The sequence below is a fragment of the Cryptomeria japonica genome, chromosome 6, assembly GCF_030272615.1.
Source record: "Cryptomeria japonica chromosome 6, Sugi_1.0, whole genome shotgun sequence".
NCBI classification, from domain to species: Eukaryota; Viridiplantae; Streptophyta; class Pinopsida; order Cupressales; family Cupressaceae; genus Cryptomeria; species Cryptomeria japonica.
Genome location: NC_081410.1, coordinates 51,862,082 through 51,875,925, shown reverse-complemented (window position 1 = coordinate 51,875,925; position 13,844 = coordinate 51,862,082). Strand labels below are relative to the sequence as shown.

At 36.7% G+C, this 13,844-nt stretch overlaps 1 protein-coding gene across 1 annotated transcript in view; it reads right to left on the bottom strand.

Annotated features, from left to right (window-relative positions):
- LOC131064234 (uncharacterized) overlaps positions 1–13,844 on the bottom strand; it is a 141,047-nt gene that overhangs the window by 62,325 nt on the left and 64,878 nt on the right. The window contains exon 7 of the mRNA XM_057998331.2: positions 10,943–11,005. Within this exon, the coding sequence (XP_057854314.2) occupies positions 10,943–11,005 (63 nt within the window). The remainder of the gene's footprint in view (positions 1–10,942; positions 11,006–13,844) is intronic.

Below are 13,844 nucleotides of genomic sequence, written 5' to 3'. Positions count from 1 at the left end.
TGCTCCCATATCTCGGTAGCTATTTTGATGGAAGGAATCTGAGGAAGCTGATCGTCGGTCACGATTTTGTTCATCAAACTTTGTTTGATTAGGACCAATTGCAGGAGGACGGGTGGCTTTTCCAAGGAGCAAGTCATCGATGACACGATACTCAAAAATAGTGAGCATCCGCTGCTTCCAGCTGTTATAATTCCTACTATTTAATTTTTGACTCCCCTCGAGCAGAATATTTGTCAAAGATGCCATCACGTGAACGGAGGTCAAAGCTGGTTGACTGATTGATGGCACAAATATCAAGGCAGAAGTTATTCAACGCGTGAAATCGCATAAACGCAACGTGTAATGAACAAAACTAAGCAGAAAACGAATATAGATTTCAAGGCAGAATGAAGAAATTTTCCAGCACGGATCGCAATGTACAAATTTCTGATGACCCAAAAAAAATCTGAGAGATACCCAAATGAGATTTCAAAAAACCCAAAAAATATTGATGGACCCAGGAAAAATTTGAATGGACCCACGAAATTTTTTTGAAATACGTGTGCCCTAGCCGCTGGAAAAATTTACTGAGGGTTCAAATTAAACCCTAGATACAAAAATTCGAATTTTGCACATAGCCCAACCTTATCCGCCAAAAATCGCAAACCCTGATTGTGAAAAATCCGCTAAAATCAAAAGCCGTCATTGGAAAAAGATTATGTCATCGGAAATAACCCTAGGGCGCGGAAGAAAAGTTGCAAAACATTGCAGAAAAAATGCAGTGAAAAAACACAGAGGGTCACCGATAGACATAGACCCGCGATCAATAAAGCGCGTGAAAAAAGCACGAAATCGCCGTCGTCACTTTGAACAGACTACTGACGCAAAAAAAAATTCATCGGGCTTGTAACAGATCGCGGAAGAACACGTCGCGACAACCACAAACAGGCCACGACGCGAAAGAAGAAAATCGCGGGTCGTGAGCAGATTGAAGATGGAGGTCGTTGAACAAAAGCGACGAAAAAAAATCCCACTGGATGTCGAACACGACCAGAGGATTTGAAAAACGAGAACGTGAAAAAAGGAATCACGTTAAAACCCTCGATCCACAATCATGCACTAAAAAAAAATTCACTAAAAAAAATTTTAGAATTATAAAATTTTTTGAAAAAATTTAGCCAATGGCTCTAATACCATATTACAAGAGGTAATGGTAAAAACTAAATGAATTAATGAATGAACGAAAGATCATTATATAGAGTTACAAGAGATCGATGTTTCTATTAAGAAACAACCGATAACAGAAACGAAATTAGAAACTCCTAATATTTACAATATCATACAATATTGACCATTAAATAACTGAATAAAGATATTATTCTAATAATTACAAAGGATCTTACATTGTATTGACTTGATGCCATAATCTAGTTTGCAAGGCACCATATAGAATGAATCCAACATGAGTGAAGGAGGTTTGATCAAAGAAAGTATGAGCCCTTGCACAATGCTTGCACTGAAGAAAGAAGGTGAATGGAAAATGTACACAAACTCAAGTGCAATAAATAAAATTACCATCAAGTACCCCCTTTTGTTAAAATGGATGGATGATCTCATAAATTGTTTGAATGGAGCCACATACTTTTCAAAGGCTGATCTCACAAATTGTTTGAATGGAGCCGAATACTTTTCAATGGCTGATCTGAAGAGTAATTATCATCATCTCAAAATCAAAGGAAATGAACGAAAGACTATATTCAAGACAAAGCATGGCTTGTATGAGCAGATGATGATGCCATTTGGGCTTGACAAATGCCTCAAGTATTTTCACAAGGAAAACACTATCAAATTTCAACTTTAAGTAGTCCAAGGTCAAGAAAATCCATACATCCCTAGCAAAATCAGCAACCAACAACCAATCATCATATAATTGTTGGTAATTCATTTTTTTCATTTTGAAAAAATTTTATTTTGCATTTTATAATATACACAAATAATTCAGCATTATAAGAAATCCAAAATTATGTCACAATATCCATACCCATCATGGTAACCCTCATCCCTGTACCTACTAAAAGTACTATTTGGGATTGAATTCCTAAAAGCTAATTCATACGTGAAATAGAACATTTTCACTCATTGTTGCTTGAGAATTTATTCCTTATAATTGACTAAATGAAATAATCATTTTACTCCAAGCATATTTCTACTTTAATCAAATTCATTCTCAAAGTCTAAAGTTACTTTTGTAGATAATTATTTTTCATACAGATATAAATCTAAGTTACTGGGTTTAGGTTCGAAGAACCGGTACGCCGGAACGGCAAATTTTTGAAAAGGGGTTTGGGTTCGTTAGTACAAAAACAATAGAAAATATCTATATATATATATATATATTATATAATAATTAAATAATATAATATAATATATATATTATTATATTATATTATATAATAATATATATATATATATATTTTTTTTTTTAATCAATAAGTGCTATCTTTTATGGGGATAGCTCCCTATATTACTTGAAAATTTTGAATTAACATTGTAATAAATATTCATATACCCTAAAACCATCTAAATCAACCCAAATACATATAAAATACTTTGCTTAATATGCCCATAAGGTTATCCCTCCAGCTACATCCCAATTTCCTCCACTAACCCAAACACAAAACCGGGGTTACATCTAGCCTCCTATGGCTTGGTATATCATAGCAGCATGCTCACCTATCGTGATTGCTTTACGTGTGGAACTCTCCGGAAGCCACCACTCTTCTACCTCAATGATCCTACGAAATGGTTCAAGGTTTCCATTGAAGACTGCGCATCTAAAAATTTCCCATGCCTCATCCCCAAAATTCTTCCTTCTCTCCCGCTCTTCCCTCCACACTTCCCTGCGGGCCATCGCCCGGATCTCCTCACTGGTCACAGAAGCCTCCTCTCCTCCATCACTGCTCTCACTATCTTCTCCTTTGTCAACTCCATCACTCTCTTCCTCTTCCTCAGAGTCCGATCGAAGGTAATTTTCAAATTGAAAGTATACCTTCAGTATACTAACTCTGACTCCTTCCTCCAGGCCCAGAAGGGCTTCTGCAACCGTATCTGCTATGAAGGGTTTTATGAAACCTGCTATTAATTCAACCACTTTTTCCTTCGTTTCAATGATATCTGCCAAAGGAAGAAGAACAGCTTCCAACACCAGAGCATCGCACCAGTGTCTGTCAGTGTTTAAGGTAATGCCCACAAGCCCCCTAATGGATTCATAAACATATTCTTCAGAATTGAACAAGTTTCTCAGCTGTGCAATCAATGCATTTTCACAGTTAACACAACTGATCCTTCTGAAAAAAGCCATATTTAGCACAAATCCTTCAAGTCTCCCCTAAGACCTTGTCCAAAAAATCACTTGGCAAAAAAGCCTTCACCTTCGCCTTAAAAGGATGGAGAATGATTTGGCCATTTCTATCTTTGTCCTATTTCTGCTAGAATCTTACTGACTGAATTCATATCTTTTCTGAGTTTTCTTTTCTGAACTATCTGAGCCTCTCGGGAGCCATGTGACTTCCTAGATCCCTATTATCGGTACCTGAGCATTATCTTTTCTTGCTTGACTCTTCTTTTAGTCTCTGTCTAACGTTTATCTTTAAGAAAAGTTCTCAGATGTGACAAGGCCATAATGCTATGTGCAATCGAGGCATGATTGAAACCTTCACGTTTGTCCTCTATGCACCCTTCTTTTCACATAAAATCTCTGTCAACCAATTCCAGTTTTAGGAAATCTGCCTCTGTCTGTAGCAAGGATCTCTATCAATCCATCTGGTAGCTCCTCCTTTTCTGTCAACTGTATTGAGTCATCACATTCAATGCCTCTGTTAGCCAACCAGTCCGCCGCCGCGTTGCCCTCTCAGTAGATGTGTTTGAGGGTGAAATTGTTTAAACTTTCGCTTATTTTCTGGATTTTGGGTCGTACCGCCTCCAGTTTCCAATTTTCAAAATTCATGTTTGAAATGCGATTCAGGATAATTTGTGAGTCTCCCTCCACTTCTACATCCTGAATGCCGTGAGCCACACACCATTCCATTCCAGCTAGTAATCCCGCCAATTCAGCCATGTTATTTGTGTTGATTCCCAGGGAACCATATTTTGCCCCTACAAAATTGCCAAACTCATTCCTTATAATGGCACCGTATCCAGATTTTCCCGGGTTGCCTCGGCTAGCACCATCAAAGTTCATCTTGAAGTTTCCAGCCTTTGGAGGAATCCATACTTCACTGGCTTTGTTCTGCTTCTTCTCCATTAGTTTGTATCCACTAATTTTCATTAAAATCCAGTGTCTTTCCATCTCTTTGTCCCAAGAAGAATACATACAATACTTCCCTCCCACTACTATCACATTGATTACCTCTTCTATAGCTCTTTTTATTTTTGGAATTAGCATATCATAAGACAGAGCTTCCTCATTAAATACTCTTCTGTTTCTTTCCTTCCATATATGCCACACAAGCAGCGATGGACTCACCACCCACAATATACTCCATTTTGATTTATTGATATTGGTCGGCCATGATAATAAAAAACTTTTTAATGTTAGATTTCTCACCGATCCAAACTGCAGTTTATCCAATAGCCAATCCCAGACTTTTTTAGTGTACGAGCACCAAAGTAAAAGATGATCCACTGCCTCTTCGTTTTCCTTGCAGAGGATGCACATACTTGGTCCAACAATTCCAATAGTTCTCAATCTATCCCCTGTTAATATGCGGCCGTGCAAAGCTGTCCATAGGAATGCCCCTGCCTTAGGCAATACTAATTTATGCCAACTCAACTTTGAGGGCCATTCCACATTCTTTATTCTGTTCCTAAGGATCTCATATCCCAGATTGACTTTATATTTTCTAGTTTTAGAGACACTCTATAGTAACTGATCTTCTTCGTTAAGATATATAATTTTTTTTTTCCTGTTTAGAATGTCTTTTAACTGTATGTTTTTTTCCATCTTCCATTCCCCAACTGATTTCCATTTAATCCAATCTGATTCCTTCTGCCCTTCCAAAATATAATCCGCCACATAATAGCCTACCTCTATTTCCACTTCATAAATCCATTCCTTGTCGTCTATTTCTTCTGCTAAAGAAATGTCACCATTCCATGAATCTCTCCAAAATTTTGCCTTTCCACCATTTCCTATTTTCCATGTCAGGTGCTCTGTTAATATGCTACTGCTTTCCCAAATATGTTTCTAAATTGGGGATCCCTTAATTGAGTTGGCCACTGTAAAAATCCTTTCTGCTTCGGTTGAATCCAAATATTTAGCCGCCATAATCTTACACCATGTTTTGTGAGGTTTGGAATACATTTTCCATGCTAATTTAGCCCCAAGAGCTTGATTGTGCAAATCCATTTTTCTTAGACCCGCTCCTCTCTCCAATTTTATTAAACAAGTTGTATCCCAGTTGATGAGAGGAAACTTCTTTTTCTCCTGAGCTCCTTCCCACAAAAAACTTTTTGAAAAGACTGCCTAATTCTTTTGCTGCCTTAAATGATAACCTAAAGCATGACATTTGATAAATGGGAATCACAGAAAGAACAGATTTAATCATCTGGATTCTACCTACCTGAGTTAACCACTTGTTCTTCCAGGAAGAGGCCTTTACTTGACATTTGTTAATAACGTCCTCCCACATTTTGTTATGTTGTCTACCCGGATCTAGTTGAACCCCTAAGTATTTTAGAGGAAAGTTGCCTAGAGGATAGCCCATGATTTCCTTTATTTTACTTTGCCTTCTCACATTAGTATTGAAGAAATATATCATTGATTTCTCCTTGTTCACACTCTGCCCCGAGCCTATTTCATAGTCATTCAGAAGTTTCTTAATAACCACTGCTTCCTTTTCAGTGGCTTCCCCAAAGAGAATTGTATCATCAGCAAATTGAGAGTGGGAGATAGGATCAATGCTGTTATGAATGAATGCTCCTTTCCAAAAACCCTTTTTAACTAAACTCTTACATTTCTACCCAGAATCTCAGCCATTAATACAAACAAAAAGGGAGACAATGGATCTCCTTGTTTAATACCTTTTGAAGCTTGAAAGAAACCTACTATAGAACCATTTACAATGATGGAGTATGATACTGACGATACGCAGTGTTTTATACAATTTATCCATTTGGAATCAAAACCGAATCTTTCAAGAACTGAAAAGAGGAAAAGCCAATTTACCCGATCATATGCCTTACTAACATTCAGTTTTATCACCATCCCCTGTGTCTTGATTCTTTTCATCGAGTGTATTGTTTCAGCAACCATGATTATGCTATCAGCAATTTCTCTCCCGGGAGTAAAACCATTTTGTTCTGGAGATACTAGCTTATCTAAAACCATCTTCAATCTATTAACCATGACTTTGGATATGATTTTATATATTGTATTGCACAAAGATATAGGCCTATAATCTGCTATACTTAGGCAATTTTGCTTTTTTGGAATCAAGGCTATCAGAGTATTATTTATTTCTTTAGCAAATTTGCCTCTCCTTCTAAATTCCTCCACCACCATCCAAATGTCTTCTCCCATAAATTTCCAGCACTTCTGATACACCTCCATTGTCATCCCATCAGGGCCCGGAACTTTGTGCGAGTGCAGTTCAAATGTTGCCTTTTTAACTTCATCTTTTGAAATTGGGGCCAAAAGAGCAGCATTATCCTCATCCATAATCTGTTTGTCAATGATGTCTAGTAGATAATCAACTGTTTCATTACTCTCCCCCTCCAGAGATCCCAAGTTGTCTTCAAAATATTTGACTGCAATGTTCTCCACATCTTCTGCTCTACTGACCATTTTACCCGAGATATCTTTCAGCTGATTAATTCTATTTTTATTCCTTTTGCTTTAAATGAGGCATGGAAAAATTTAGAATTTGAGTCCCCTGCATATATCCATAATTCCCTGGATTTGTCCCTCCAATACATTTCTTCTCTCAGGAGTAATTCTGCCAGTTCCGCTTTAAGGGAATTCTCTTCATGGAATTCTTCATTCGTCATCCCCTTCTCTATCACCATATTATTAATCCTATTTAGTTCCTCTTCCACTCTGATTTTTTCAGCAAAGATGTTCTTGAAGGAAGCCACGTTCCATATTTTGATCTTGTTTTTGAGATATTTTAACTTTTGAACAAAACAAAAACTAGGAGTGCCCTTAATATCTTTACATTCTTTCCACCATTTTTCCATGTTTTCTTCAAAGTTTGAATCTCGCCACCACATGCTTAAGAACTTGAAGTTGCCTTTCACCTTCATCAATGGTATTGTACAAGTTAACTGAACCGGGTAATGGTCCGAAAGTGTTAAGGGCTGAATTTTTTATTCCAGATCAAAACTACCTCTTATCCAAAATGAACCAACAAATATTCTGTCCAGTCTCTCAGATATTCTGCAAAAGTTTGCCCTCCTATTGGTCCAAGTGAAATTTCCAGTTTTAGGAATAACATCAAAAAGGTTATTATTTTCTACAAAATCTCTGAAATCTTCCATCACTCAGGCATTCATTCTTAAACCTCCACATTTTTCATCATTGTTGAGAATTGCATTAAAATCTCCTGCTACTATTGTTTTCCCCGGATCAAACATTCTGATCTGATCTGTAATTTCTTTCCAAACCCTTTTCTTTTCCTTTGTCTTTGTCGGTCCATAAACATTGATTAGGGAGAATTCCATATCTTCCTGCAATGTTCTTGCTTTACAATGTATCCAATTATCTTGCTTATTAATCAATTCTACTGTCACTTTATCTGGATTCCATAGAGTCGCCAGTCCACCCATGGAGCCTTTTGCCTCTTGAAAGACACAATCCCACATCCTACTTAAAGATTTGAAAAAGAAAGCTTTTTCTTCATTGAGCTTGGTCTCTTGCAACATGATGATGTCTCTTGAAATTCTTTGAAAAGCCCTCTTGACCAAGCGTTTTTTGTCAGGGGCCAATAAACCCCTGACATTCCATGTTGTTATTTTCATTGATTTCCAAGGGAGATTCCTCCTCCCTTGGTTTTCTTTATGTAATCCAGCACACCAATAATACCCTTCTCTTTGGCTCTATCCTCTCTCTTCTGTTTATTGCTTCTTCTGCCCCTCATACCTTTTGTCTTTCCCAACAATACATTGGCCGAATGACTGATGCTTCTAGGATCAATGTTCTCCAATTCATCAAATTGGTAAATTTCTTCATCTGAGCCCCTTTCATATTCGAATTCCGTGTTTGACAATCATTTCATTATTATACTTGTTTCTCTAGTGACCTTCTCTGTATTAATTCTACTTCTCTTAATCTTTCTTCCACTATCTTCTGCATTGAATATCTTCTGATTTATCTCGCCATCTTCCAATTCTGCCTCCTTCGATATTTCCTTCATGTTTTCCGGTCCACCAATAGTTTCCTTCTGCGTTAAAACCGTTTCTAATCTTCCTTTTTCAAGAGACTGTTCCTCTACCCCGTTTTGGATCTTTTCTTGATAATCAATCGTTTTCTTTCTTTCATCTGAAATTTTCCTCCAAATCTGTACTAGTTTTTTAAATATCTTATTGGCTTTTCTGACAAACATCTTACAATCTTGTTCTTCATGTGATTTACTGCCACATCTAGGGCATCTTGGTATTTCTTTATCAATCTCCACTTTCTGAGACCATTCCCCATGGTCCGATATCAAGGTAATACGTTCGGGAATTCTTTTGACTGCTGCTATTCTTAAACGGGCACATTTACATATATCTTTTTCATCATCGTAGTCTATTTCCAGCAATGTACCCAAAGTTCTACCAATTTTTTCCCATAGATCCTCACTCCAATATTCTATTGGGAGATTATATAAGCGAATCCACACTGGCTCGGAATAAACAGCCAAAGGGGTAGGGTCAAAATGAGGTGTCCACGGTTGGATGTAAACAGCATGCGACTTGACGAACCAGTTTCTGTCTGTGAGTGCTTTGTTTCTCTCCTCCTTCTCTTCAAACAGAACTACGAAGAAACCCTTTGCAATAAATTTGATTACAGTTCTTTTCCCCCAATTGCATTCAACCCAGTTTCTAATTTCCTTTCTGGGCCAGTTCATCCCTATTATTTTGGCAATCACAACGTAATCCTCCCAAAACACCAGGTTCTCCTTCAGTTCTTTTGTGAAGTCTATACGCACGTTCTCTGCGAGCCCTCCCTTTCCGCCATTAAAAGGTAACGGCATTACAGAGCAAGCTTTTTCTTTTTATTCAAAAAATAGAGTTTTTATATAATAATATATATTATTATATATATAATATAATATATATTATATATTATAATATGTAATATAATCATTATATATAGTCCAAGGGGTTGAGCTTAGTTGGTTAAAGCATTGAGTTCTCAATGTGGAGACCCAAGTTCAACTCCCATGAGGGACACCTTTGTGTAGAATTCTAAGTTGTGACTCTTGGTCTTCCATTGGTGTTTAAAGTGGATTTCTAAGTTGTGACCCTTGGTCTTCCAATTGTTGTTTCTAGTTTGGTGCTCGAAAGGAGCTATTTGTAATAAGTTTGTAACGTGGATGCTCGAATGAGCAAAAAAAGAGCTTTGTGATTCTATGATACTTAATACAAAAAAAAATTATATATATAATAATATATATTATTATATAATAACATATATTATTAATGTGTATAAAATCATAAATCAGTGAATTATGAATTTATAGAAAAGCTTTTAAAGTGTAAAATAATAAACCGAAAGCCAATTAATTATCGAAGGCTTCACTGTTCAAAGCAGGCTTCACTGTTTGAAGCCCGCCCTTCTTCGTCGAATCCCTCCCTTCATCGACGGCAACTCTATCTATCCCTCCATCGACAATCAACTGCAAACTAGTGTCGACAACTGCAAATGGGTGTTTTCATCGACAGCAACCTGCAAACAAGTGTTTTCGTCGACGGCAACTGCAACGGGGGTGTATTTACTTTCCTGACTGTTGTCAAACCAAACCAGACGCGAGCTGAACTCAAACCGGGACCCAACTCGAACCAGGACCAGTATTTGGGCTCTGAGTGCCGAACCCAGTAACTTAGATATAAATCAATGTTACATGATCATTTCTTTCCTTTTAGTTAGATGTCATCAAAACGATTTCAATGCAGAAAAGTTACAAGCAGTTTCGAATTCTCAACAACTACAACAATGATTGTCCCTCTGAATTTGATGGTACGTGTAGTTACTAAAATTATTATCAGTCTATACTCTCTGAAGCGTTTATAATAAATACAGGAAAAAGAAATTTCTTAATACAATTATATGCAGCTTTTGTCATGATATATTACTCGCTGTTATGTGATTATTGCAGGCATGATGCAGAGCTTGTAAAAGATCTGTAACAGAGAGCTTGAGCTGGTTCTGAAGTAGAATAATTTCAATTAACATTACCAATAATGGAAAACACAGCTATCCTTTCACATTAAAACTCACTATATACACTGCCATATTTTCTATCATAATGCCTATTAAATTAAAAAATAAAGAGCACATAAAATGATGATCGTTTATTTTACAGTCATCTTAGATTCTGAACCTAGATATGTAAAATATGTGCAGGTACATGAGCAAGACATTATAGAACAATATGAATCAATATACTACAAACCATCACTACAATACCAATTTTAAGGAATGGTATTTTTTATTCAGAATACAACTCTCAACCAGTGATCTGGTGCAACAGCTACATGTCATCAAGTCATGTTAACATTGATGACACGAATGAGCTGTTACATGTATAACCATCGTCATTCACATGGGATAAAAATGTAGATTGATACGATTGCTAACTATGTCAGCAAGCCATTTCAACATCCATGATATGAATTAGCTGATAGACATATCACTACAGACAAGCTTTTTGCACAATCTGATGCAATTACTAAGTAATAACTATTCAAACTTGAAGCTTACCCCACAAAGAGGCACTGATGCAGTTCCAGCATGTGGTCCACCCAATGAGATCATATTTTTAACCTGTCCAAACATCAATACTGCTTATATGAATCAATAAAAGAGGCACAACATGAATTACATAACAGCAAATAGAAACCCCAATTAGTTATATATAAAATAGAAGGCACTTTTGTTGCTTGACAATAGCAAAAATGATTTTTATACCAGTCTTATTCTTTTCATTTGAAGATGTGACTCGGAAGGAGACAAGCTCTTTACCTCAAGAACAATATTTAATTATAGTTACCAGGAGACTCAAACCCTGACCCAAGGTACCTATCTTATTTATCACACCACGTGGATTTTCTATTGTGCAAATTAATTATGTTCTTAAACACAATTATCATATAAGTCATTACATTATTACAAACATCAATACTTTGTCTAAACTTGTAATGTTCCCAAACAAAATTGTACCAATACTGATCAAATTTCCAATCTCTCATTTAATTAATTTAATTCTGATAGTTGAGTTCTGAAAATAGAAACCCTAGCTGCTAGGAAACTCAGAATTTCAAGATGACAAACCCTTAGCAGCAGATAATAGCATTAGATTCTTCAAATGAAATTGTAAATTTGCATATCTGTGAAAAATGAACGCCTACAGTATTCTTATGTCAACTATAATTCAGAGCAAATTGTTTTATGTACATTATCTGATTCTGTGGAAAGTTTATCAGCTGAAAGTATAACAAATATTTGATTGTTTCATGACAAACATACGGCCCCAGGTATACCAATGTGGTGCTGATATGCAGAAATTAAAATCCACTCAATAATTCAGATATGAGATACAGCTAACCATGTAACAAGAACTGTGCCCAAAATGAGGATGAAATCACTCTTGTACAGCCTATAGATTGCTGCAGCATGGATTGATCTGCCTCTAGACTTCTGGTGGGCTGCTGAATAGTGTCAAATCCTCCAAGACCAGTGTAGCATCTCCCAAACATTAAGCTACAGCAGAAACAAATATCTATGATGCTGATCACCAGAAAAATGATGGACAATCTGAAAGCATATGAAGGTCGCAGCCTCTTAAAGTGCACAAAAATCCTGTATAAACCTCTCCACAGCTGTCACCCATATCTCTATGATGCTGAACAATGGCTAAGATCAGTTAGGAATGGAATGATCTGCCAAACAGTGATAGAATGTATGTTGAAACCCCTCAAATAATGGTGCTCCAGTTAGCCAATTACTCCTTATATTTGCTTGGAAATATTGATCACCTACACCTGCAATTTTATACAAACCTTCAATTTCAGTCCACCTTGCAATCCTTGTGTAGAATTCCTAAGAAACAGGCAGGAATTTTCATCCTAACAGTTGAAATAATAGCTATGGTCAGATCCTTCAGGCCGACATAGCAAATTACAAATGTGTGAATGGCCTTTGGCCTTCCACATTTATATATAACAATTTATAAGTTATCTTGCCTATTAAAAGGAATCGTATTTATGTTATACGAATTAGTTCCTAACTATTTGTTATTGGTTAACAAATTGCATTAAGTGATTAATACAAAACAATTATTTCATAAACCCGCCACCCCTTGGAAAGGTCACGATGAAGAATCACAGCCGACATTGTCAAGAAAACGTGTCATTTGATGTATCCCACGAATGGATACAAATAGTGTGCCTTTCCTCTCACAAATATTAGATTGAAGCGACATATACACAGATCAGAAGACATATATACAGATCGGGTCTTCACTACAGCAAGACACATAAGCATATCGATATTATCTTCAGCACCGTGGATATTGTTCCCCATCATAAATGTGAACAGATCGAATTACATAGACTGCAATCTGGAATGTGTGAGCAGTGCGGAACATATTGTAGCAGATCGAAGTACATATAACATACTTGCAGATCAAACTATCATCTACAGCACTATCGTGCTGTATGCACTGTCATTCTTCAAAACATTGTGAATTCTTAGTGCTGTATGCAAGCAACTCAGGGAAGCATTGGTGGTACATCCTACAGCAGTTCAGTTTGCATCTCCTTCAATCTAAAGTGACTGGATCCATCTATAAGCTTCAAGGGTTGAAGTAATTCACATTGGTCTTTGTGTCATTGTAACAGCATCTTGCTATTCATATTTGATATATATATATTGGAGATATAATTTGCGTGCTCAGGAGAGACAATAACAGTATATCATCTATGGTTGGGAGGGCAACAATAATATGAATCATTGCCCGTGGTTAATCAAGCACACCCTATGGTTACAGTGCATGGTCATCTTCTTGTGTTCCTAGTATTGTAAGAAAACTCAACATGGTATCAAAGCAGGTTCCTGAAGAGCCATTGCCACAGTTAGTGCATCCCCTCTATCTTGAGGAGGAACTTGAGCTTAAGAGTGAAAAGATATGACAGGGGATAGAGATCATTTTTAGATTGAATAAAGAGAGATTCTTGGTTACAGGGTATAATTGAGGACAATGCCAAGAATAATGAGAAGGAAGTTGGGGCCACTTCCTTCCAGCTAGACTTTGATGATTCTCTTCATAGAAGTGACATTTCTATCTTCAGCCTTGGAAACTCTGCAGATTTGTATCTGTCTGTGGCAATTGAGATATGAGATCAGGACCTTCATTGGATGAAAGGACCAAACTGATCAGAATAAGTCTTCTCCCTACTACCACATTTATTTGATAGTATATGGTGCATTGCGTATGCTCATGTTATTTGTCTATTCACTATTGTATGTATTGGACTAAAGGTTGCCTTCCTGTTCATGAGACTAGAACTGCCCATGTGTAAGGTTGAGTTTTGTAGCCCTTAGCTATGATTGCATACAGTTTAAGACATCTAATTTATCATTATCAATTTTTGAGCTATGTTTA